The sequence below is a fragment of the Hemitrygon akajei genome, chromosome 10 (genome assembly GCF_048418815.1).
Source record: "Hemitrygon akajei chromosome 10, sHemAka1.3, whole genome shotgun sequence".
Classification (NCBI taxonomy): Eukaryota; Metazoa; Chordata; class Chondrichthyes; order Myliobatiformes; family Dasyatidae; genus Hemitrygon; species Hemitrygon akajei.
In genome coordinates this window covers 173,242,508-173,270,259 of record NC_133133.1, presented here as the reverse complement: position 1 = coordinate 173,270,259, position 27,752 = coordinate 173,242,508, and the positions used below count along the sequence as shown (strand labels likewise).

General features: G+C 43.0%; 1 protein-coding gene across 11 annotated transcripts in view; it reads right to left on the bottom strand.

The window, feature by feature from the left end:
- LOC140734969 (uncharacterized) overlaps nucleotides 1-27,752 on the bottom strand; it is a 192,345-nt gene that overhangs the window by 1,000 nt on the left and 163,593 nt on the right. For 4 of the 11 annotated variants that reach the window (XM_073059727.1, XM_073059729.1, XM_073059728.1 and 1 more), the window contains one exon: nucleotides 14,250-19,621. The exons of 2 other annotated variants lie outside the window; for them this stretch is intronic. In XM_073059727.1, coding sequence (XP_072915828.1) covers nucleotides 19,391-19,621 — 231 coding nt within the window. In that variant the 3' untranslated portion in view covers nucleotides 14,250-19,390. Of the gene's footprint in view, nucleotides 1-1,004; nucleotides 1,406-6,037; nucleotides 6,280-10,019; nucleotides 11,607-14,249; nucleotides 19,622-27,752 lie in introns of those variants that run through there. 5 more of the 11 variants (XR_012100650.1, XR_012100649.1, XR_012100648.1 and 2 more) reach the window with 5 other exon arrangements.

Genomic DNA, 27,752 nt, shown 5'->3' with positions numbered 1-27,752 from the left:
CTTTGGTTCTAAATGTAATACAACATTCAAGATTGTTCAATGTCATTTCCAGTATACAAGTGTAAAGAAGAATGAAATAATTGTTAACCAGATCTAACGCAGCTCCAAAAAAAAACACAATAAGCATAAAGGACATTATAATAAAAGCACAATACATACTGTATAAATACATAAGATATTATATATATAAAGATAGATAGACAGAGAGAGCAGATTGATTATATGTACATAAACTGACACTAGGTACAAGTGTGTCTGTATGTAAGGATGTAAAGTGACTGACAGGAAATGATAAAGTAGTGGTGTTGGGGATGTGGAGGGCTGGGTTAGTGGGTGGAGGTGTTGATCAGCCTTACTGCTTGGGGAAAGTAACTGTTTTTGAGTCTGGTGGTCCTAGCATAGATGCTACGTAGCCTCCTCACTGACAGGAATGGAGCAAACAGACCATGAGCAGGGTGGGTGGGATCGTTCCTGATGTAGCTGGCTTTTTTTTCTGGCACCTTTCTGTATGTACATCCTTGATAGTGGATAGGCTGGTCCCAAGAGCAAAATGTGACAGTCTTAAATATTTCTTAGAAATGTTTGCCCGTGATTGAGGCACAAACCATTGGAAGCAACACTTTCCCCTTTTATCATGTCTTCCTGTTGATAAGGACAAGTTTTGGAGAGTGGGGGCTGGGAGAGGTTGGAGGTATAGGGGTGTGACAAAAACCATTCGACAAAGAGCCCCATTCTAAACCATTACAGCAACAGCGTGGCATTGAGGTTGCTAGGGAAGACCTAGCAACAAGCAACAATACGTTCTTTTAGAGATTCTACTGCAAACATTAACCATGATAATGGCTCGAGGTTAAAGGTGACTCTCCTAATTTTTTTGCCTGCATGCACGTTTAGGGTTCAGAAAATTGTTTTGTTCAAATGTTCCGGAAATTCTTCCTACAATCTGTGGATTCAAAGGAAATTTGGACAATCTGTATTACAAACTAATGCGGGGGGGGGGGGGGGGGTTGTGCTGTGGTGTGGGGGACAGCTTGAAGAGGCTTGCTTGCCGGTCCGCACTGCTGACAGCACAGGAGCTTTGCAGGCAGAGATGAACGCAGAAGTGTCCAGACTAAGCAGAAGGTCAGCACGTAGATGAGATTCTAGGAATGCTCAGCGAACTTCAACTGTTTGTCCGTTCGCCAAGAAGCCACGGACTGCAATAAATAATGCTGTTCTGCAACCTGGTTTCAAGAGCTTTCTGATGCAGTCGCAGAGTCCTGGAGTTATACTGCATGGATAGCCATTCTTCAGACCAACGTGTTTATGCCGACCAAGGTGCCATTCTGACCTAGTCTCAGCTGTCTCCATTTGACCCATCTCCAAAGTACATTATCAAAGTATGTATATGTCACCATATACTACCCTGAGATAGAAAGACAATGGAATCAATGAAAAACTGCACACAAACAAAGCAACCACTGTGCAAATACAATAAATAAATAAATACATAAATAGGCAGACAGATAGATGATACATAAATACATACATAGATACATACATAATACTGAGAACATGAGTTGTAGAGTCCATGAAAGTGAGTCCATAGTTACGGAATTATTTTGGTGTTGGGCTGTAAGGCTCATATGCCTTCTGTCGGATCACAGCAGCAAGAAGAGAGCATGACCTGGATGGAAGGGTTATCCCTCTAAACCTTTCCCATCCATGCACCTAAAAAGTGCTGGAGGACCTCAATAGATCAGGCAGGAAACAAGCAAACAGTCAACGTTTCAGGCTGAGATTTGTCCAGATGAAGGGTCTACACCTGAATTGCGATCATTTTCTCCCCTCCATAGATGTTGGTGATCTGTCGAGTTCCTTCGGCATTTTGTGTGCTTTGATTAAGATTTCCAACATCTGCAGAACCTCTTGTGCTGATCCATGCCTGTCACCTCTCCAAGTGCCTTTAAAAGATTGTAATTGCATCCAACTCTGCCACTTTTTCTGGCAGTTTGTTCCACACATCCACCACTGTCTTGTGTGAAAAGAATGGCCTGTCAGATCCCTTTTAAATCTCTCCTCTCTTCCATTAGACATATACCCTCAAGGTTTAGAGTCCATATGCTAGGGAAAATAAGCCTGCTGCTTTTTGAGTAGTCATTTAAGATTTGCAAACTTTGCCTTTCTTTCAGTTTTACGGGTCCAGAACCCTGATCAAAAGACACAAGAGTGTGCAGATACTGGAATCTGGAGCAAGGGTGCAGATCTGATGCAGGATTTAGAACTGAAACATAGACTGTCCATTTTGCACCCAAAGAGGTCATTTCTTTTTCCAGGGTGGAAATGGTTAATATAAGCAGGCACTACATTGGTGAGACCCATTGCAAATTTGGGAACCACTTTGTCAAGTACCTTCCTCCACCCACCAAAAGCCAAACTTCCCGGTGGCCAAAGATTTTAATTCCAATTCCTATTCCTGTTCTGACATATTGGTCCATGGCCTCCTCTTGAACCAAGATAAAGCCACCCAAAGGGTGGAGGAGCAACAGCTTATCTGTGTAGCCACTAATCCGATGGCATGAATACCAACTTCTCCTTCTGATAATTTTTTTCACCATCCCTCTCCTCTCTTCTTCTATTGCCCTCTTTGGCCTTTTACCTCTTCTCACATACCTGTCACCTTCCCCTTCCCTTTCTCCCATGGTCCACTTCCTTTCTAGCCCTGATGAAGGGTCTCAGCCCAAAAGGTCGACTGTTTATTCCTCTCCATAGTTGCTGCCTGACTTGCTGAGGTCCTCCTGCATTTTATGTATGTTGCTTTGGATTTCCAGCATCTGCAAATTTTCTTGTATTTATTATTTTAAAGTGATTGGAGGAAAGCATGGGGGGGGGGGATCAGAGGTAGGTGTTTTAGAAAGAGAGCGGTGGGTGATGGAACACATTGCTAGGTGTGGAGGTAGAGGCAGATACATTAAGAGACTTTTAGATAAACATATGAATGAAAGAAAAATGGAGGGCTATGGAGGAGGGAAGGATTAGATTGACCTTGGAATAAGTTAAAAGGTTGGCACAACATCGTGGGCTGAAGGGACTGTACTGTGCTGTGGTATTCCATGTTGCAAAGATGTTGATCAACACACTGAGTTCCTCCACCAGCTTGTCAACAAACCTTAAAAAGGCTCCCATATACCGGATACGCATTTGCCTACAGACAGCTGCTCCCAATTGACTTTCCCTAATTCTTGTCTAATCATCATCATCATTATGTGCCGTGTGGTACGATGTGGCCTTTCCATGGCCATGACTGTTCTTTGCAAAGTTTTCCACAGAAGTGGTTTGCTACTGCCTAGTTCTGGGCAGTGTCTTTGCATGATGGGTGACCCCAGCCATTATCAATACTCTTCAGAGAATGTCTGCCTGGTGTCAATGATCAGAAAGCCAGGATTTGCAATGTGCACCAGTTGCTCACCTCCTGCTCCCATGGCTTCTTGTGACCCTGATCGGAACTAAGCAGGTGCCACACCTTGCCCAAGGTGGACCTGCAGAACAGAGGAAGGAAAGAGCACCTCACACCTCCTTTGGTGGTTATCTCCACCCCAGCACATACCCCATCTAATACTCTTGTTATTAGACCTCCCCTTTTGGTAGTTTCAGCCAACATTTTGTTTAGCAGAGTTTATTGTTTTTGCCGCATACACTAAGATAGAACTATTGTCCATGTGCAGGTGAATCGGACTAGGCAGAATATCAGTTTGGCATTAACTAGATGGGCTGAAGAGACTGTTCCAGTGCTGTAGTGCTGTATGAATCTGTACACCAAAAAGTTTTTCTTACATACTGTTCAAGCAGATCAATTGATTGCAGGGTGTATTGAGGTAGAACAAGGTTAACACTGGCAATCCAGAACAACGTGTAAAAGCCAGGGAAAAAGTCCAGTGCAGGTGAACGATAAACTACAAGATCATAACGGTGTAGATTTTAAGGCGTAGAGTTCATATTATCGTATGAGAGGTCCATTCAAGTGTCTGATAACAGTGGGATAAAAGCTGTCCTTAGCCTGGTGGTATGTGTGTTCAGATTTTTGTGTCATCTGCCCTATGGGGGAGGGGAGAAGAGAGCATGTTCGGGGTGGGTGAGGTCTTTGATTATACTGGCTATTTTACTGAGGCAGCAAGTAGTATAGACTGGTTCCTGTGATGTGCTGGTTGAGGGGAGGCTGGATCCATTATCTTTATCCATAACTTTGTAGTATTGTCAACTATTACTCCAGTGATTCTGCTCACTGGAATTCACAGGAATGGGTGAGGATCTTACAGAAGGGTACAACATTATGAAAGGGATGGATAAGATGGAGGTAAAACAGTGTTTGCAATGATAGGTGAGACTAGAAGTTGGGGATATAGCCCCCTAGTGCCACAGTTCTGTAACGGTCAGCACCACGCTATTACAGCTCAGAGTGTTCTGGAGTTCGGAGTTCAATTCCAGCACCATTCCATAAGGAGCATCTGTACACCCTCCCCGTGGAGTGCACGGGCTTTCCCTGGGTGCTCCAGGTGCCTCCCAGAGTCCAAAGACGTACCAGGTAGGTTAATTGGTCATTGTGAATTGTCCCATGATTAGATTAGGGTTAATCGTTGTTGTGGGGATGCTGGGGTGTTGTGGCTCGAAGGGCCACTCTATCACTAAATAAATCAATAAATTAGATTCAGGGAATAGATTTAGGGTGGAGGAGTCATAGAGTCATAGAACACTACAGCACAGAAACAAGCCCTTCGACCGATCTAGTCCATGTCAAGACCATTTGAACTGCCCACTCCCATCAACGTGCACCAGGACCACAGCCCTCCATACCTCTACCATCCATGTACCTGTCCAAACTTCTCTTAAACGTTGCAATCGAAACTGCACCCACCACCTTTACTGGCAGCTCGTTCCACACTCTCACCACCCTCTGAGGGAAGAAGTTTCACCTGAAATATTTTGCTGTTCACCCTTAATCCATCATCTCATGTTCTTGTCTCACCCAACCTCAATGGAAAAAGTCTGTTTGTATTTACCCTATCTACACCACATAGATAAAGTATAGGACATAGGAGGAACTGCTTTTCCCAGAGAGCGGTGAATCTATGGGTTCCTCTGCCCATGGAAGCAGCAGAGGGTAACTTATTAAATATATTTAAGAAACAGATTGATTTTTGCAGAGCAGGGGAGTTATGGATATGGGAATTTTAGGTGGAGGTGAGTCAGTAGCCCAATCGGTCACGAGACACAAGAGGCTATTAAATTTTGTTTTAATAGGCCACAAGAGACACAAGATTCGACAGATGCTGGAATCTACAGCAATGCACACAAACTGCTCCAATCCTTTATTCATTGAAGTATTCATTATGCTCTAATGAATAACGATCCACCTGTGCACATTGACCCCATCCATGCCCCTCTATTTCCTAGGGTGAAGTAGAGGGGTTTCGGTCTTATTTTTCCCTGGAATTGTACCAGTACCGCTACCTTCCTAGAAGGTTATGAAGGTTCAGCTTGTCACTGAACACTCTTCAATGTTCTGCAGATGAATCTTGTATGGATGTACTGTTGAAAATATCCTGACTGGCTGCTTCATGGTCTGGTACAGCAATTCCAACGACAGGACCGTAAGACGCTGCAGAGAGTAGTGGACACTGCCCAATGCATCCCTCTCTACTAACAGTAGTATCTACAGCAGGCACTACCTCAAGAGGGCAACATCCACCATTAAAGGTCCCCACCATCCGGGCCATGCCATCTTCTCACAGTACCATCAGTCAGGAGAAACAGAAGCCTGACGTCCCACACTACCAGGTTCACGAACAATTGCTTCCCATCAACCACTCAGTTTGTCATGATCCATGCAGACCTCTGTGGCTTGCCGTAGAACGTTGATCTATGTTTCTTGAGCCCCTGTTTTTGCTAGCTGTTATATTAACTAGTGCCATTAAGCCTTGTGTTTTTGGTTTAATCTTGCCAAGTTAATTGTGACTGGCATGGGTTTCCTGCATTCTATGATTGTTTGAAGAGGACTCACGTTTAGTGCCTTAACGGGGTTATTGTGTTGCATAGACTGATTTGTCTCGTGGTGTCACTCAGTCCTCCGAGGCTCTGTGGGTATTCCCATGTCTAACCTCCTCTTTGGGGAATCTGTGGCTCTCCGCTCCTGGGGTCGAGTCGTTGTCGGTGCTTCCCATGACTGAAGCTGCTTGCTTCCGCACCTGGGTTGAGTCAGTGCCTCATCTGCTGTGACAGGGAGAACCTGACGCTCTTCCAGTCCTACGAGTGCACACCACAACACAGCTTTTGAACCAACCAGCAAAACCATAGTCACTACAGTTTTAGCAACACTGATCAATGTGCACTAAAATGGACTTTGATTTTATTTATTTTAATTGTGTTATCTCTTTTAAAAATTTCTCATAATTTCTGGGTTTTTTTGTGAATGCTGCTTATCTGATGCTCTGAATCCGAGATTCTTTTGCAAGTAAGTTTTTCATTGGACCTGAGCATACATGGACTTGCACCGATGACAAGCTAGACTTTGACTCTGACTCTAACGTGCTTCAGGACGTCCTGTGTTTGTGGAAGAAACCACAGAAGTTGGTAACTTTCCAAGTTGTGTACTTGACTTTTTATTTTATTTTATTTAGGGATACAGTATGGAACAGGTCTTTTGGCCCAACAACATGCACCACCCAGCAACGCACCTAATTAACCCTAACCTGATCACGGGACAATTTACAATGACCAATTAACCTGCTAACCAGTATGTCTTTGGACAGTGGGAGGAAACCAGAGCACCCTCTCATGGAAAGGACATACAGACTCCTTACGAACAGATTTTTCAAAAGCACCATTTTAAAACTTTCCTTATGTCTTTGATCTTTTGTGCTCTGTCAGCTCCCCACTTCGTTTCACATGGCCGGTATACTTTGTTTAAACTTTGAAATAAATGATCGTGAAGAATCAAAGTTTTTCATTCATTCTTGAACTTCTAAAAGTACGTGGGGATTGAAAATTACTGAGATCGGACAGAATTCAAACTCCAAACTCCGACACCCTCAGGTGTAATAGCATTGCATTAACAGCTACACTATCGAGGTGCCCTACAAAGGCTTGGTGTGGCCGGCAGTGGGCACACACTATGCAGAAAGAATCTGTAAAAGAAAAATACCTTTACTTCACCCAGTACATCTAATCCTCAGTATTCCAACATGTGTTACAGGCAAGCTAATACTCCCGAAGTGTGGACTCTGCTGCAATCTACTTATCCACTCCTAGGATGCAGGGGGTACTTCCTACACCCCCTAGGTCTGGGAGAAGTTTGAACATAGTTTGTGGGATGTGACCCAAGGCTAAGCTTGAGCTTTCATTTTGAACCCTTGTTGGAGGCATGTTGCCTACTTAGTTGTAGAGTCATATAGCCGTTCAATATGGAGCCAGGCCCTTTTAGTGCAACTAGTCCTTGCTGAACAAGATGTCTATTGAGGCAAGTCTCATTTGCCTACATTTGGCCCAAGTAGTCCACGCCAACCTAGATGCCAGCTTCAGTTAGCCCCTTTTGCCAGTATTTGGCCCGCACCCCTCTAAACCTTTCCTATCTATGTACTTGTCCACATGTCTTTTAAAAGTTGTTGCTGTATCTGCCTCAATCACTCCCACTGGAAGCTCGCTCCACTTAGACACACACATTCAAAAAGTTGCCCCTCAAGTTCCTGCACTTTCACCTTAAACATATGCCCTCTAGCTCTTGATTTTCCACACCTGGGAAAAAGACTGAGTGCATTTGCCCTGCCCATCCACCCCACGATACTGCACACCACTTTATGATCACCCCTCAGTCTTCTATGCTCCAGAGGAGAAAGAACAACTTCCTGGTGAGAGCCATTTTCTTTTCCCATTCTTTGTTCCACAACTGGGTGCCACAGTAGCACAGCAGTTCATGTGACCTTAGAGTGTTGGAGTTCGTAGTTCAAACCTGATGTCCTCTGTAAGGAGTCTCTATATGTTTCACCCATGGAATCCTGTGTTTTGCCCAAATGTTCTGGTTTCCACCCACAGTGCAAAGATGTACTGGGTAGATGGATAGATTAATTGGTTGTTTTAAACAAGGTTCCCTCTAACTTGTAACAACTAGTGTGTGCAAAAATTTTATGCTGTGCAATTTTTGTCCCGTGACAACATGTGTGCACTGAATTTAATACAGAGATGTATTCATTTGAACAGCTAGCAAAACATTGTCAATAAGAACTTAGATCTCCTCCGAGTTTGATCATTTTCGTTTTCATTCATTTGCACTCTCACAAAACATACGTAGCAGGCCTGTCGTGGGTAATGATGGATTTTCTTGCCATATGTGATTTGATTGCTAAATGACACTTTAAAAAGTCAAGTGTCCATGTATCACTCCACTTTTTCTTACTTGCAAATTATCCTGCAACCTTTGCATCACAACAATACAAGCCAGTACCACCAGTTTCTGGACTGTGCTGCGCATAGCTGCACATTCCTGACCTCATGAACTTTTGGTGTAGCAGTTGGTACTGTTTCATTAAGCCACTCCACTTTAAATGAGCTAGCAGTTCTTTTGCACCTTGTGCCCTTTGTTTCATTGGAACTTGACACAGTGAAACAATAACTTCTTCAGTAAAAATGGTATAAATAAGCCATTTCTAAAATCTGCAGACAAATCATTGCAAACTCCACGTTTTCAACATTGTCTGCGTCAGAAACCGGGAAAGGAAATGTGATTATGTACAATTGTGAAATATACTCAACATGCCAACGAGGTGGAGAGTGACAAACATCTGTGTGCAGTTTAAATTCCTTTGTGTGCTAGTAGCAAAAGACGTGTGTGCGTGTACTTGCACACACCTTAGAGGGAAGATTGACTAAATTATCCTGTGACTGGGTGAGGGTTAAATTGAAGTTGTCGGGTTAGCTGGGCAGCGTGGCTTGAAGGCCTATTCCGCGCTGTATAAAATAAAATTTCAAAGTCATCAAGAATGTAAAAAGCTGTATTTGGGATGGTGAAAGAGAAGGACTACTTCAGGCTTTCTTTTGGCAGTTTACCTAAGGTTCCTTCCAATGCTATGTCTTTGGGTGTAACTGCAGTATGCCTTCTCCCTGGCAGCTGACAATATCCCAGCAGAATGTAGGCGAGCAGTTTATATCAATGCTCTGCTACGACAGAGCTAACAGTGCAGACAAAATGAACACAGCTGCTTTGAGAACATTTCCAACTGCGTTGGAAGCATACTAACTGTGTGTGGTCCTGGCCCAGAATATTATTGTTCCTTCCACCGCCAATACACACAGTCTCTCTTTTCAAGATTGTTTGATGTCATTTCCAGTATACAAGTGTAAGGGAGAATGAAATAATTGTTACCCCCGATCCAATGCAGCACAAGAAATAACACAATAAGATAAAAAGCACAATAAATATAAATACGTAAGATAGCTGTATACATAGATTGATCTTATGTCCATAAGGTGATGCTAGGCATAAGAATGTCTGGACGTAAGAAGACTGACAGGAACTGATAAAGTATTGGTGGCTGGGGGCATTGGGGGGTGGGTTAGTGGGTGAAGGTGTTATTGATTGAAGAAAGGAACTGTTTTTGAGTCTGGTGGTCCTCACATAGATGCTACGTAGCCTCCTCCCTGAATGGAGTGGGACAACAGTCCATGAGCAGGGTGGCTGGGTTCCTTCATGATGTTACTGGCCTTTTCCGGCACCTTTCTGAATATGTGTCCTTGATGGCGGGCAGGCTGGTGCTGATGATGGGTTGAGCAGCTTTGACCAGCCATTGAGGAGCCTTCCTGTCCGCCACAGCGCAATTTCCATTCCAGTGATGCAGCTTGTTAGGATACTCCCTACTGGTATAGATGTGCATAGCCCAGTCCTCTTCAGAGTGAACCCAATGAAGAGAAATGAACTTTACAAATCTTCCCTTGTTCCCCGAAATGAATCAGGATCAGATTTATTATCAAAATCAACTTTATTATTGCTGACATACTATGCATTATATGGGGTATCCTTGGAGGGGTGGCACCTTTGGGAAGGGGCTTGTCATGTCCATTCTGGGGCTGCTTGTTCACCTTTGGTCTCCAACTTATTTTGGATACTTGTTTTGACTTATAAATTATCCCTGAATGATGAAATAAGTTTTAAGCCTAAACAGTCCCTTATTTATGTAGAGTTTTTCATAAATTCTGTTGTATTTCTTTATTTTCCTCTGAATGCCGAAAAGAAAATGAATCAAGGTAGTAATGAAGACATATATGTACTTCGATAATAAATTTACTTTGACTTTGACTTGATCTTTACCACTTCACTCTTATGAAAAACTGTGATTCTTAATTATCACTGTTAAATCCCCTCTTGACCTTCTCCCCTCACAGACTAAGCCTTCCTCTGTCTTTCCAAATGACTGCTACCATTCTGCCACAACCCCCTACCCCCTCACCCTGGCCAACAAAAGCAAAGATGTTTACATCCTTGTTGAAGCATCTCAAACTGAACACAATACTTAGGTGGGGTTGACTTATGCTTATAAATGCATAGTGGAATTTCCTGGCTTTTGTATTCTGTGTCCTTGCATCACCAACTATTGGAATTAAAGAGTCATGGAGCCATAGAGCACTACAGCACAGAAACAGGTCCTTCAGCCCATCTAGTACATGCTGACCTATTACTCTGCCTGGTCCCATTGACCTGCACCTGCACCACAGCCCTCCATATCCTGGCCATCCATGTACTTATTTATCCAAACTTTTCTTAAATATTGAAATCAAACCCACATCCACCACTTCTGCTGGCAGCTTGTTCCACATTCTCACCACCCTCTCAGTGAAGAAGTTCCCCCTCAAGTTTCCCTTAAATATTTCTCCTTTCACCCTCAGTCTATGACCTGTAGTTCTAGTCTCACGCAACTGCAGTGGAAAAAGCCTTGCCTGTATTTACACTATCCATACCCCTCATAATTTTGAATACCACTGTCAAATCTCCCCTCATTCTCCTATGCTCCAGGGAATAAACTCCTAACCTATTCAACACTTTTTCTTTAACTCAGGCCCTTAAGTCCTGACAACATTCTTGTAAAATTAGTAAATTCATGTGCTTTGCAAAAGCTTGGAAACTCTGCTACCACCTTTGAAGATTTTAGAACATAAAACTTTATTTTGCTTAAGTTTTCTACCCCATTCATTTTACATTCCTTCTCAGATTTGTCTCCAGTAAATTTTTACCTGCAGCTTGATGGCCCATGTTACCAGATTACCTTCTTGAAACCTTTCATTTTAATCACCATTCCAAGTTTTTTTTTTTTTACCAAGTCCAGTCCCTAAAGAGAAGCTCGTAGAGTTCTACAGCATGGCTAGAGGTCCTTTGGCACTTTTGCCTTTTGTTTGAAAGGACATCTGATCCTCCTGATCTTGTGGAGGACTCACTGACCTGGTCAGCTATTAATATGTAGCAGAACAAACAAGAATTCCACCATGGATGGCACTGAGCCCAGTTGTGAAAGGAGGAGGGTTGGGCATGTGGCTAGCAACTTCATCCTGTAAGTACCTAGATCTACAGAAGTTCCGAAGAATCATCCCTGGGAGAAGAAGAAGAAGAAAAAAGAAGCAACAATAGGGTACTAACTAAGGCTCCAGAGGAACAACACTGAACACCTGATAAACTGTTCACTGCTAACCCACAAGAGATACATATTTGTCCGTTACAGTTTGTAGATGAGTTTAACAAACTGAACTACTGGTGACGTACTACTGGAGTACCTGGTAAGGCTCTGAAAACCTGTGCCAACCAACTAGCGGGAGTATTTAAGGACATTTTCAACCTCTCACTGCTATGGGCAGAAGTTCTCACTTGCTTTAAAAAGGCAACAATTATACCAGTGCCAAAGAAGAATAATGTGGGCTGTCTTAACGACTATCACCCAGTAGCACACACATCAACAGAGATGAAATGCTTTGAGAGGTTGGTTATGACTAGACTGAACTCCTGCTTCAGCAAGGACCTGGACCCATTGCAATTTGCCTATCACCACAATAGGTCAATGGCAGATGCAATCTCCATGGTTCTCCACACAGCTTAAGACCTCTGAGACAACACAAACAACTACGTCAGGAGGCTATTTATCGACTATAGCTTCGCATTTAATACTACCAGTCCCACAATTCTAAATGTTGCAGAACCTCCCTCTGCAATTAGTCCTCAACTTCCTAACCAGAAGACCACAGTCTGTGCAGATTGGTGAGAACATAGCCTCTTCGCTGACAATCAACACTGGTGCACCTCAGGGGTGTGTGCTTAGCCCACTGCTCTACTCTCTGCATACACATGACTGTGTGGCTAGGCATAGCTCAAACACCATCTACAAATTTGCTGATGATACAATCATTGTTGGTAGAATCTCAGGTGGTGACAAGAGGGTGTACAGGAGTGAGATATGCCAACTAGTGGAGTGGTGCCGCAGCAACAACCTGGCACTCAACGTCAGTAAGACAAAAGAGCTGATTGTGGACTTCCGGAAGGGTAAGATGAAGGAACAGATACCAATCCTCATAGAGGGATCAGAAATGGAGAGAGTGAGCAGCTTCAAGATTCAGATCTTGGGTGTCAAGATCTCTGAGGATCTAACCTGATTCCAACATATTGATGTAGTCATAAAGAAGGCAAGACAGCAGGTATACTTTATTAGGAGTTTGAAGCAATTTAACATGTCAACAAATACACTCAAAAACTTCAATAGTTGTACCGTGGAGAGCATTCTGACAGGTTGCGTCACTGTCTGGTATGGAGGGGCTATTGCACAGGATCGAAAGAAGCTGCAGAAGGTTGAAAATTTAGTCTGCTCCATCTTGGGTACCAGCCTACAAAGTACCCAGGACATCTTTAGGAAGTGCTGTCTCAGAAAGGCAGCGTCCATTATTAAAGACCTCCAGCACCCAGGGCATGCTCTTTTCTCACTGTTACCATCAGGTAGGAGGTACAAAAGCCTGCAGGCACACACTCAGTGATTCAGGAACAGCTTCTTCCCCTCTGCCATCTGATTCCTAAATGGACTTTGAAGCTTTGGACACTACCTCACTTTTTTAATATATAGTATTCCTGTTTTTGCACATTTTTGATAATCTATTCAATATATGTAATTGATTTACTTGTTTATTTGTTATGTTTAATCTTATTTTTTTTCTTTCTCTGCTAGATTATGTATTGCATTGAACTGCTGCTGCTAAGTTATCAAATTTCACGTCACATGCCGGTGATAATAAACCTGATTCTGATACCTAACATACCAACTGCAGTATTAACATAAGAGATTCTGTAGATGCTGGAAATTTGGAACAATACACACAAAACACTGGGGGATCTCAGTAGGTCAGGCAGCCTCTATGGCAATGTTGATGTTTTAGGTGAAGACATTTTGTCAGGACTAGAAATAAAGGGGGTAGAAAGAAGAATAAGAAGGTGAGGGAGGGGAAAGGGTGCAAGCTGGCAAGTGATAGGTGAGATCAGGTGAGGGAGAAGGTGGGTGGGTGGAGGAGGGGAGATTAAGTGAGAAGCTGGAAAGGGTAATGGACTGAAGAAGCAGGAATCTGAAAGGAAAAGAGAGTGGGCCATGGAAGCAAGGGAAGGAGGAGGGGAACCAGAGGTGAGAAGAAGAGGTGAGAATGGGAATGGAAAAAGAGAGAAGGGGGAGGGGTTGATATTACCGTATGTTAGAGAAATGGATGTTTCTGCACTTGTAGTATCTGCAATATAGATTCTTCATGTTCTGTGCCAATGTAAAGATTCAGAACCATGGACAGTACAGCCCACTGAGCAACATCAAGTATTTCAGCAATACTATTCTGAAGAGTGTATGTGAGTACTTTGATCATAGTAATTCATGCTATATGATAAACTGAGAGATTATTTAATTTAAAATTAATTTTAATCATCAAGGTGGAGAAATTTGCCAAGGATATGATACACAGAGATAGTTGGTGGGCGATCAAATGAGGTAATAAAAGGTGGAAATTATTTATTTTTATTTTATTATTTAGAGATACAGCTCAGTAACAGGCCCTCTGGGTCCCCTTCTCCTTTTCTTTCTCTTATGGTCCAATCTCTTCTATCAGATTCCTTCCTCTCCAGTCCTTTATCTTTTCTACCCACTTGGCTCTGCCTATCACCTTTGAGCTATCCTCCTTCCCCTACCCACCCCCCCCCCCCACCCACCACCTTACTACTCTGGTAGTCTTCCCCCTTTCTTCACAGCCCCAAAGAAGGGTCTTGGCCCGAAATATTGACTGCTTATTCATTTCCATAAATGTTGCCTGACCTGTTGAGTTCCTCCAGCATTTTGTGTGTGCATCTTCTTTTTTCACTGTTTACAGCTCTACATAGTAAATTTTCTGATAGAAAATTTTCAGCTTCTGGGAAGTCTTCATTTCATTATTTTTGAAAGCATCTTTGTTTACAGGCATTTTTTTACATGTGCCTAAGACTTTCGCATAGTACTGTGTCTGGTGACCACTGGTATATTACTTTGATATTAAATTTACTTTGACCTTGACCCTCTGTGGGAAAGCATACCCCTTTACATTTCACCCTTTCCCATTCCTTCCTATAGTATCCTGATCAATCCAGTCAAGCCCAGCAGATGTATCCATCTTAATGTGTGCCTATGTCTTACCCTTCAAAATCCAAGCATATTCCAGAAAATTAGTGTGCTCCTCCCCTAACTCGCCATCCTCCCCTTCCTTCACCTTGGTGAATATCAATGAGATGTATTCATTTAAGACCACATTCACACCCCCGGCTCCATATATTGATTCCCCATTGGTCACTAGACAATGTACTCATCCCTAGCCAATCCCTTGCTTCTAATATACACTCAGTGGCCACCTTATTAGGTAAAGCTGCCCACCTGCTCATTAATGCAAATATCTAATCAATCAATCATGTGGCAGCAACTCAATGAATAAAAATATGCAGACATGGTTAAAAAGTTCAGTTGCTACATAGAAAACACACAGCACAATACAGGCTCTTAGGCCCACAATGCTGTGCCAAACATGTCCTTACTTTAGAAATTACCTAGGGTTACACATAGCCCTCTATTTTTCTAAGCTCCATGTATCTATCCAGGAGTCCCTTAAAACACCCTATTTTATCCGCCTCCACCACCGTCGCTGACAGCCCATTCCACGCACTCACCACTCTGTGTTAAAAACTTATCCCTGACATCCCCTCTGTACCTACTTCCAAGCACCTTAAAACTGTGCCCTCTCATGCTAGCCAATTCAGCCCTGGGAGAAAGCCTCTGACTATCAGCACAATCAATGCCTCTCGTCATCTTATACACCTCTATCAAGTTACCTCTCATCCTCTGTTACTTCAAGGAGAAAAGGCCAAGCTCACTCCACCTATTCTCATAAGGCATGCTCCCCAAACCAGGCAACATCTTTGTAAATCTCCTCTGCACCATTTCTATGGTTTTCACATCCTTCCTGTAGTGAGGCGACCAGAAATGAGCACAGTACTCCATGAGGGGTCTGATCAGGGTCCCATATAGCTGCAACATTACCTCTCGGCTCTTAAACTCAATCCCACGATTGATGAAGGCCGATGCACCATATGCTTTCCTAACCACAGAGTCAACCTGCGAAGCAGCTTTGAGCATCTTATGGACTCGGACCCCAAGATCCCTCTGATCCTCCACACTGCCAAGAGTCTTGCCATTAATTCTGCCATCACATTTGACCTACCAAAATGAAATACCTCACACTTATCTGGATTGAACTCCATCTGCTACTTCTCAGCCCAGTTTTGTATCCTATCAATGTCCCACTGTAACCTCTGACAGCCCACCACACTATCCAGAACACCCCCAACATTTGTGTCATCAGAAAATTTACTATCCATCCCTCCACTTACCTAGATGAGGAATTTATAAAATTCACAAAGAGTAGGGGTCCCAGAACAGATCCCTGAGACATGGAGGTCACCAACCTCCATGCAGAATATGACCCGTCTACAACCACTCTTTGCCTTCTGTGAGGAAGCCAGTTCTGGATCCACAAAGCAAGGTCCACTTGGATCTCATGCCTCCTTATTTTCTCAATAAGCCTTGCATGGGGTACCTTGTCAAATGCCTTGCTGAAATCCATAGACATTACATCTATGGCTCTACCTTCATGTATGTGTTTAGTCACATACTCAAAAAAATTAATCAGGCTTGTAAGGCACCACCTGCCTTTGACAAAGCCATGCTGACTATTCCTAATCATATTATGCCTCTCCAAATGTTCATAAATCCTGCCTCTCAGAATCTTCTCCATCAACTTACCAACCACTGAAGTAAGACTCACTGGTCTATAATTTCCTGGGCTATCTCTACTCCATTTCTTGAATAATGGAACAACATCTGCAACCCTTCAATCCTGCTGAACCTCTCCCGTCCCCATTGATGATGCAAAGATCATCGCCAGAGGCTCAGCAATCTCCTCCCTCACCTCCCACAATAGCCCGGGGTACATCTCGTCCAGTCCTGGTGACTTATCTAACTTGATGCTTTCCAAAAGCTTCAGCACACCCTCTTCCTTAATATCTATGTGCTCAAGCTTTTCAGTCTGCTGGAAGTCATCCCCTCAATCGCCAAGATCCTTTTCCATAGTGAATACTTACAAAGTACCTCTGCTATTTCTTCCGGTTCCATACACACTTTTCCATTGTCACACTTGATTGGTCCTATTCTGTCACTGTTGTTCAGTCTCAACATCAGCATGGGGACGAAATGTGATCTAAGTGACTTTGACCATGGAATGATTGTTGGTGTCAGATGGGGTGGTTTGTGTAGCTGATCTCCATATGACCATAAGACATAGGGGCAGAATGAGGCCAGTTGACTCATCCAGTGTGCTTCACCATTCCATCATGGCTGACTAGTTATCTCTTTCAATCCCATTCTCCAGCCTTCTCCATATAACCTCTCATGCCCTGACTAACCAGGAACTTATCTATCTCTGCTTTAAATATATGCAAAGACTTGGCCTCCACAGCCATCCATGGCAATGAATTTCATAGATTCACTGTCCTCTGGTCAAGTAAATTCCTTCTCATCTCCCATAAACAGACCCTTCAGCCCATCACACCTATGCTAAGCAATCTACCTTTGCCAGACCCTGTCTTATACTATTGAAATAGGCTCTTCCCATTTTGGTCACTGTTACAGAAGGTTTGTTGTGCAGACAGTTCTATCTCTTTTCCATCTTCATTTCTGAAATTGAGATTGTACTTCCCATTCCCTCGTAGATCTCTACACACAGTCTGGAAAATACCCTGAGTTATAATTTACAAATTCCACCCCATCTAAGCCTGTTGCATGAAAGAAATTCCAATTGGTATTGGGAAAGTGAGAATACCACCTCTACTACTATCCTATTTGAACACCCCTCTGCAACTTGCCCACGTACCTTTTTTTCCCCAATTCCTGCTGATCATTGGGAAGGCTGTGGTATAATCTCATTGCAATGAAAAGATTTTAAAATTTGTTCCTTGTTCTTTTCTGTTTCAGTAGCAAGAAGTATTTGCAAACAATGGAGGCATTGTATATGTATTAAAGGTTATAAAAGGAAGCAACTAATTAGAATTATATAAAGAATAAAAGACACAAAATGAAGGAAGAATACTTAGAAAGCAGAGAAGGAAACAAAATAATATTGATTAATCTGTACAATGATGGAGAGAATCACAGATGTCCAACCATTCACTCAGTCTTCTTTCTCTACCCTAGCAATTCAGACTGAGGGAAGATTACGATCTTCACCAAGAAATTTTATAAACTTCAAAAATGATTTGCCCCCATACTATCCCATGGGACAGTAGAAGGTGGTATCTGCACCTGCAAAATCACCTTCCTCTTCCCAGACAAACATGTTTTTCACCATGAAGTATTCTCAAGTCTGCAGGCTGCTACTCACTATATGTTTCAAAACCTGACTGTGGACTGGTCCCGTTGTACTTTCACAAAACTTCCCCACATCCCAAACTAACACCATTTTGTTGTACAAACTTCCATTTTGTGTTGCATATTTTAGCATATACCAAGGCTGAATCAAACTTAACTCTATCAGATTAATAAACTTAGCAGCCATAAAATTGATCTCTGTTAGTTGTACCCTTACAGCCTCATTGGCTGATTCCACCCCCACCAAGATCATCATCATCATGTGCCATGTTGTATGATGTAGGTGATCAGGGTCTTTGGCAAATTTTTCTACAGAGCAGTGTCTGAGCATTTCTTCTGAGCACTGTCTTTACAAGATGGGTGACCTTAGCTATTATCCTAACCTGAAGACCTAACCTGGTCACAACATATTGTTGAAGCTACAAAGAAGGCAAGACAGCGGCTATATTTCATTAGGTGTTTGAGGAGATTTGGTCTGTCAACTAAAACACTTGAAATCTTCTCCATATGTACCATGGAGACCATTCTGACTAGCTGCATCACAGACTGGTATGGGGGGGGGGGGTGGCGGTGGGGAGCTACTGGACAAGATTGAAGTAAATTGGAGAAAATTGTAAAATTAATCAGCTCCATCGTGAGTACAATGCTCCATAGTATCCAAGACATCTTCAAGCAGTGGTGCCTTAAGAAGGCGGCATCCATCATTAGGGATCCCCACCACCCAGTACATGCCCTTTTCTCATTGTTACTGTTGGGAAGGAGGTACAGAAGATTGAAGACACACACTCAGTGATTCAGCAAAAGCTTTTCCTCCTCTGCCATCTGATTTCTAAATGGATGTTGAACCCATGAACGCTTCCTCACTACTTTTTTTTAACTTATTTTTGCACTACTTATTTTAACCTAACTATTTAATAAACATATAGATAATGTATCTCAGTTTTTTCCTCAGTATCTATTTTCATGTATTTCATTTTACTGCTGCTATAAAGTCAACAAATTTTACAACATATGCTGGTGATATTAAAAACTGATTCTGATCAATACTCCTCCAAGATTGTCTGCCTGGCATCAATGGTCGGATAACCAGAACTTGTGATATGCACCGGCTGCTCATACAACCATGGTTGGCACAACAAAGGGTCTGTAATGTGGTATAGATTTTCCATGTTTCATCCACCACCTTCTCCCATGGCTTCAGGTGACTCTGATCAATGGTGGGGGGAGGTGCTAAGCAGATCCTACTTCTTGCTCAACGGTGACCTACAGGCTAGCAGAAGGAAGGAGAGCCTTAAATCTACTTTGATAGAGACATATCCCTACCCTGCCACTCAGCCCACCAAGATATCCCCTCTAAATACCACTGTAGTTCCTTCCTTGATCAGTGTCTTCCTTTGTACCCCAAACCTCAGACTCGAGATTCAGAGTGTTGGAGTGTTGTCCAGTGGATTCGAGACAACCGAGTTATGGATCAGGATAAAAAGTGGGAGGTAGGTGAGGAAATCCAGGAGATCCAGCTCCCTGCTGTGTTGCAGCTCCTGTCGGACTTTCTCTTCGTGGACACTGCTGATTCTGCCAGCCTTCAGTTCCACCAGGAGCTGCTCGACACTGATGGTGTTTGACCCTGCTTCCAAACTGCACAGGAATAGTTGCTGCAAAATGAGAAGTCATTGCTGGATTACTCATCTTTGAAGATAATCAAAATCTATCACCATCTGTTTTTTTTTCAATGAGGTACAGATATTTAACCACACCAGTACCAATGAGACATCATCTAGAAACTCAAGGCCATTCAGCTTCTATGTCTTAGAGTCATAGAAAAGTACACAACAGAAGCAGGCCCTTTGGCCTATCTAGTCCATGCTGAACCGTTTAAACTGCCTACTCCCATTGACCTGCACCTCGACTGTAGCCCTCCATATCGCTGCTATCAATGTACCTACCCAAACTTCTCTTAAACGTTGAAATCAAACTTGCATGCACCACTTACACGGAGACCTCGTTCCATACTCTCATGGCCCTGAGTGAAGGAGTTTCTCCTCATGTTCCACTTAAACTGTTTACCTTTCACCCTTAACCCATGACCTCTGGTCCCACCCAAACTCAATGGAAAAACCTACTTGCATTGACCCTATCTATACCCCTCATAATTTTGTAAACCTCTATCAAATCTCCCCTCAAACTACAATGTTCCAAAGAATAATGTCCTAAACTATTCAATCTCTCCTTATAACACAGGTCTTCCATACATGACAATATCCTTGTACTTCTTCTCTGTACTCTTTCAACCTTATTTACCTTTCCTAAGGGTGAGGACAGCTTGTGCTAGCCTTTGAAAGGGTAATAATTAATCTCACCTGCAAAGTTTTTGGGACAGAGGGGGAGTGTGGTGGGCCTAATTATTTAAAGATAAAGATTAGTTTTATTTATCACGTGTGTACATCAAGAAATACGGGAGAATGCATTGTATGTATCAAAGCAAACCTGCGAGGATTGCGTTGGCAGCCCACAAGTGCTGCCATGCTCCTGGCACCATCATAGCGTGCCCACAACTCACTTATCCTAACCCTAACTGGAAGGTTTTGGAAAGTGGGGGCATCTGGAAAAAACCCACTTAATGGCAAGGAGAACATACAAATTCCTTACAGACAATGGTCAGAATTGAACCCTGATCAGCGATCATAACTGGCACTGTAAAGCAATGTGCTAACCACTATGCAATCGTGCTAACAATTTATTTAGATTTAGATATTTAGTACGTGTCTTTTTTAAATAGCTCCAGTGGAACCTATAACTATTGCCCCCTCAGAAAGCACATTCAGTATCTCAACAAGTTCTACATTAAAAATAATTACCTTCCACTTTTAGTTCTTTTGTTAATTATTTAAAATCTGGCTACTCTTAACCAGTGAGAGAGATATCTCACGTACAAACAAGCTGGATGAACTCAGCAGGTTGGACAGCATCCATTGAAATGAGCAGTCGACGTTTCGGGCCGAGACCCTTCGTCAGGACTGAAGAAGGAGTGGGCAGGGGCCCTATAAAGAAGGTGGGGGGTGGGGGGAGGGTGCCAGGTGAAAAACCAATCAGAGGAAAGATCAAGGGGTGGGGGAGGGGAAGCAGGGAGGGGATAGGCAGGAGAGGTGAAGAAGGGATGTAAGGGGAAAACACTATGGGTAGTAGAAGAAGGCAGAATCATGAGAGGGGTGATAGGCAGCTATAGGAGGAGGCAGAGTGAAAGTTCCCACTTTCAGTGGAAGGGAGAGGGAGGGAATTACCGGAAGTTGGAGAATTCGATGTTCATACCAAGGGGCTGGAGACTACTCCGAAGGTATATGAGGTGTTGCTCCTTCAAGCTGAGTTTGGCCTCATCATGGCAGTAGAGGAGGCCATGTATGGACATATCCAAATGGGAATGTGAAGCAGAGTTGAAGTGGGTGGCAACCGGGAGATCCTGTCTGTTGTGGCGGACGGAGCAGAGGTGCTCGATGAAGTGGTCCCCCAATCTGTGTCGGGTCTCGCTGATGTAGAGGAGGCCACACCGGGAGCACCGGATGCAATAGATTACCTCAACAGACTCACAAGTGAAGTGTTGTCTCACCTGAAAGGACTGTTTGGGGCACTGAATGGTGGTAAGAGAGGAGGTGTAGGGACAGGAGTAGCACTTACGCTTGCAGAGATAAGTACCAGGTGCGAGATCTGTGGGGAGGGACGTGTGGACCAGGCAGTTGCGGAGGGAAAGATCCCTGTGAAAAGCAGAGAGGGGTAGGGAGGGAAAGATGTCCTTAGTGGTGGGGTCCTGTTGAAGGTGGCGGAAGTTGCGGAGGATAATATGCTGGATCCGGAGGCTGGTGAGGACAAGGGGAACACAGTCCCTGTTGTGGTGACGGGAGGATGGGGTGAGGGCCGAAGTGTGGGAAATGGAGAAGATGTGGGTGAGGGCATCATTGATATCTCTTTACTCAATCAAAATGTTCCATAATCTCAAATGTTTCCATTAAATCTTCACTGAATCTTCTAAGGAAAACCATGCCACCATCTTATCAGAAAACTTGCATTCACACTCAGTGGCTACTTTAAATGTAACTCCTGTACCTAAAAAAGTGGCCACCGAGTGTATATTTGTGGCCTTCTGCTGCAGTAGCCCATCCACTCCAAGATTCAATGGGTTATGCTTTCAGAGATTCTCTTCTGCATGCCACTGCAGTAACATGGTTATTTGAGTTATTGTCACCCTCTTGTCAGCTTGAACCAGTCTGGCTGTTCTCCTCTGAACTCTCTCATTAACAAGGCATTTTTGCCCACAGAACTGCTGCTCACTGGATTTTTTCTTTGTTTTTTGCTCCATTCTCTGTAAACTCTAGAGACTGTGGATGAAAATCCCAGATTAGCAGTTTCTGAGATACTCAAATCACCCCATCTGGCACCAACAATATTTTCATGGTTAACGTCCCCTAGATAACATTTCAGTGGCAGACCTCAAGTACTATGCACATATGAAGGGTGATTGCGGCCTAAGGTAGAAGGAGTCGATTTTAGAAAACCATTAGTTTCCATAACTCATTAGTTAATAATGCATCAGGGGTGTTTGATAAGTTTGTGGCCTAAGGTAAAAGGAGATGAGTTATTAACTTCACACTTTCTGCATAATCACTCAAAGAGTTGTCCTGCATGTGCATGTAATGAGAGCTGTATAACTCATCTCCTTCTACATTAGGCCATGAACTTATCAATCAACCATCTGTGGACACTTTCTGGAGGTCCAAGATCTGTATGCTCCACGACCGCTGGACTACGTGTGTAAATGTAGGAGGGGACTATGTTGAAAAATAAATGTGCTAGGTTTTCTAAAATTGACTCCTTCTACCTTAGGCCACAAACTTATCAATCACCCCTCGTACAGTTTAATATGCCTCTAGTGACCATACAAAATATAATTCTGGAAAGCTCTGAAACTTCTTTGTTCTGCATTAAGTGAATAAGTAATTTTTCATTGGTTAACTTGGTACTGCAGAATTTGAATGAGTACTTTCTAAATGGTTGTCTCTTATCTACAGATTTGAATCGACCCCCTATCAATTTCTCTTTGTTCTATCAACTTTTAATAAAAATATCATGAAGCAACATGTTTTGTGCCTTGTTCTTGACTTTTCATAGAACTTCGGATTGAAACACTAGGATCCATCACTCCAAAGGGCAGTATATTTCTTCCTCTGAAGGACGTTAACAAGGTAGTTGGATTTTTGTTACAGATTTATGAAGAGACTCACAGAGTCTGTTACCCAAGTCCAGGGGTTCCCAACCATCTTTATGCTATAGACCCCTGCCATTTACTGATGGGTCCATAGACCCCAGGTTGGGAACCCCAGCCCAAGACAATTGAAAGAATGGTTGTCAATTGAGCAGCAATGGAATTTAGGAAGATTGACTTCAGAGGCATGAAGGGTTAAACGAGTATGTAGACACAGGGAAGATCAAAGTCTTGGAGAGGGTCAACACAAGTTCAGCCCAACAATGTGGGCTGAAGGGCACCTACTGTTCTGTAATGTTCAATGTGCTTAAAGACACTATTTTACACATTGAAAGCCATATCATAAAAGGAACAAAGTAGTGAAGGAAATCCTGAGACAATTGAGAAGATTCAAATGAATATTTGTGCTGCGCGATGATTAGAAGGCGAAAGAGCGACTGATTAAAAGCTGCATTCTTGCAACTCATGGTACACGGTTGCTCATATTATTTGCGCCTTTCCAATGTAATGAATTTCACAATGTACCCTTGTAACTGGAAGACTTCAGCCTTTAATGTTCCATTTCTTCCTCCATTGTTAGTGCACCTGTTTTTATTTTGCACTGATTCTACATCCAATTTAATAACTTTCAGTAATCCCTTGGCTCGGACCCCAACACTTCAAAGCATTCAAGTCAGCCGGTCTAATTATAACTTGAAGAGGTGGAGGCTTCCTCTCAGCACTGTTTTCTATACCTGACGTGTCAAGGTGATTAACATGCACAGTCTCCAATGCCACAGATTTTATCTGCACATGTTTTTCCTCTCTCTGAATAGAAAAGCGTGATTCAATTAAGTAATAGCAAAGATTTTCCACCAAGCTCCTACAGAAACAAGTGAGGAAACTTTGCTGCAAATACAAAATGTGTCTGTGATATTCCAACATTCTCTCCAATAAACTATTCCCAGGCAGAGAGAGATGGCATTTTGCAGCCAAAAGCCTTTGTGCAATATAATTCATTGTGCAAACAACCTTCAAAATGACTTGGTACAAATGGAAGTCCAATTTGATTACAGACTGACCCCACAACACCTCTCCTGTGTTGCCCTGGCCAATCACACTCTAGGATAATTCTGGTGTGGAGTGAAGCGCACTCCATACAACCTGTGTTTAACCGAAATGTTGGAATTCATTTGAGGTTGCCATGGCAATTGTTTCCTTAGGATTGGGGCTAGGCAGATGGTAACCAGATTACATTATTTACAAAACTGCATAAATGTCCCCTTTGAGAGTCCAGAGGAATACTGTGATCCATCACCACTACTCCTCACTTACTACAGTTATAAGGACAGAAACAGGCCCTTTGTCTCACCTCAACCATGGTGTCTAAGCTACTTGCGTTTATCCACATTCCTGTTCAAATGACTTTTAGACGTTGCAACTATAACCTCTTCTACCACCTCCTCTGGCATCTCGTTCCATAGTCCCACCACACTCTGTGTGGACAATTTGCTTCTCAGGTCCCTTTTAAATCTTTGCTCTTTCCCCCTCACACGAATATTGAAAAGTTTGGGTAGAGTGGACATGGAGAGGATATTTCCATCAACAGGAGAGTCTAGGATCCAAGGGCATAGGCTCAGAATTAAAGGACACCCCTTTAGAAGAGAGATGAGGAGGAATTTCTTCATCAAGGGGATGGTGAATCTGTGGAATTTTTTGCCTCAGAGAACTGTGGAGGCCAAGTTATCCATTCCAGCTCCCACCTGAAATCCCCGCCACCTCTGCACGAGTTTCCACCCAATTTAGTTCACTCCGTGTCAGATCACGGAATGGCTGAGATGCACTGGATACAGCAATGATACAACTGTACCAGACAGCATTCCAGCTTGATCAGCTTTTATCAAAGCACCATAGAAAGCACAACCCTACCAGTCATACTTCCTACATTCAGAATCATGGTGGTCACATTTGTTGTTTTGTGGCAGCAGTACAGTGCAATACATAATAATTTAAAACTGTAAATTACAGTCAATATATATATAAAATAAATTAAACAGAGCCAAAACAAAATAGTGAGGTACCCATGGCTATGGCTGTGGATTTCAGCTATTGTAGTCCTAAACGGGAAAATTTAATGATTCCCATCAGAGCTGCACACAAAGAGTCGCCACTTTATCAGTATCATCTTAAATTTCTTTTTACTTTCATTTCCAAGCGGACAGTACATATCGCAAACAAGGGAAAATAAATATCATTTCGGCGCGAGTGTGAGTGTTCACTAACATCATTGCTGAACGTTGGCCCGTGTCTCCTTCGCTCATGAAAGACTGAAGCCTTCCTTTCATTTCCCACCCCACTGCCCCCTTTGTCCGGATAATTTCCCACCGGGGTCACTCAGTATTCTAACCCAGGATTGACGAGAACCTCGGCTTGTAAGCTTATTTTAACTGGGCTTGGAACATCTGCAATAAATCCATGAGGATTTGCAAGTAAAGACAGAAAGATAAAAAAAAGCTAACACAGCTATCTGATAGGGTTGTCAGTCACTAAGAACAATATAGAACAAATGCGCCTTATTAGCAAAAGAAATGGAGTGACTCTCAATTAATTGTAAACGGTTTGCTTGCCTTTTTACAGCAGTCTATATGGCATCTGCAAGAGGTGTGACCATTCACGTGGTGTGTGCATGTTTGTGCACGCAGGTGTGTGTGTGTGTGTGTGTGTGTGTGTGTGTGTGTGTGTGTGTGTGTGTGTGTGTGTGTGTGTGTGTGTGTGTGTGTGTGTGTGTGTGTGTGTGTTTCTGAGTGTGTGTGAGTGCATGTTTAAATGTATGTGGTATGTGAGTAGATGTGTGCAGCTGTGTGTGTGTGAGTGACAAAGCCATCAATTACGTGATCCAAATCATTGACATATAACATGAACAGTAGCGGCCCCACCACCAACCCCTGTAGCACACCACTAGTCACCAGCAACCAACCAGAAAAGGCACTTTCTTTGCCTTCTGCCAGTCCGTCAACCTTCTGTCCTTGTTAGTGTCTGTTCTGTAATAACACGGACCCTCCATCTTGTTTATTTTATTTTATTTCATTTAGAGATACAGCGTGGAGCAGGCCCTTCTGGCCCACTGAGCTGTGCCACCCAGCAACCCATCCCACGTGCAAACAAACAAACTGCGCAAATGGCAACAAGAACATCAACCCTCTACCCATGCGTGAATGAGCGAAAAGACAGAATATAAAAACACAGAATCAAATGAGTCCAATCAAACTACAGTCTAATCCGCAAACTACAGAGCCAGAACTTTGGTACTATCCTCCGACAGCATCAAGGGAGAATCAAGGGGGAAATGTGCTGTTTGCATCCACAACCAACACAGCCCACAAGTGGCACCATGTTTCTGGCCAATATAGCATGCCCACAACTTAGGAAGGCTAGCCAGTATGACTTTGGAATGTGGGAGGTATCTGGAGCACTTGGAGGAGAACCCCATGGTCACAGGTAGAACACAGGTAGAAACCCCTTACAGACTGTGAGACGGAGAAGGGGTTCCCAAGGAACAAAGATTTAACATTTTGGGCAAAGGACATGAGCAGAGGTTCGTAACCTGGGGTCAACAGACCCCTTGGTTAATGGTACGAGTCCATGGCATAAGAAAGGTTGTGAACCCTTGTGCTAGAGGGATATGTTTTTAATGTGTTTCTTTATTTTCTCTCTCACCCCTATTTTCCTGGCTTCTCCCTGTAACCTTTGATGTCCGTACTAATCACAAACCTATCACTCTCTGCTTTACATATATCCAATGACAGTCCCCACAGCCATCTCTGCCAATGAATTCCACAGATTCACCACACTCTAGCCAAAGACATTTCTCCTTTTAGCATGAGATGGTCTGAAACCCAAGGCCTGAAGGGCAGTGGAAATATAACCAACCAGTGCCCTTGGAAAGGAACTGAACAGACTTACAGAACATAGAACAGATCAGTACAGCACGTGTAAGATCAACCTAACACTTCGCTCCTACATAGTCTTCCTTTTTCCAAGCATCCATGTGTCTATCTAAGAGCTTCTTAAATATCTATAATATATCTGCCTCTACCATCATCATTTCATGCACCCACCACCCTCTGTGTAAAGAACTTACCTCTGAAATCCCTCTTTACCTTCCTTGAATGACCCTACAATTATGCCCCTATTTTATTAGCCATTCCGCCCTTGGAAAAGGGCTCTGGTGATCCATTCTATCTGTGCCTCTTATCAGCCTATACACCTCTATCAAGTCACCTCTCATTCTCTTTCACTCCAAAGAGTGATGGCCTAGTTCATTCAATCTACCTTCATAAGGCCTGCTATATAGTCTAGGCAGCATCCTGGTAAGTCTTTTCTGCACCCTCTCTAAAGCTTCCACATCCTTCCTATAATGAGGTGACCTGAACTGAACACAAATATTCCAAGTGTGGTCAGAATATAGTTTTATAGAACTGGCAGGAGAATATAGTTGAAAGGAATAATAAATCAGCCGTGATTGAACAACAGTATAGACTTAAAGAGCCAAA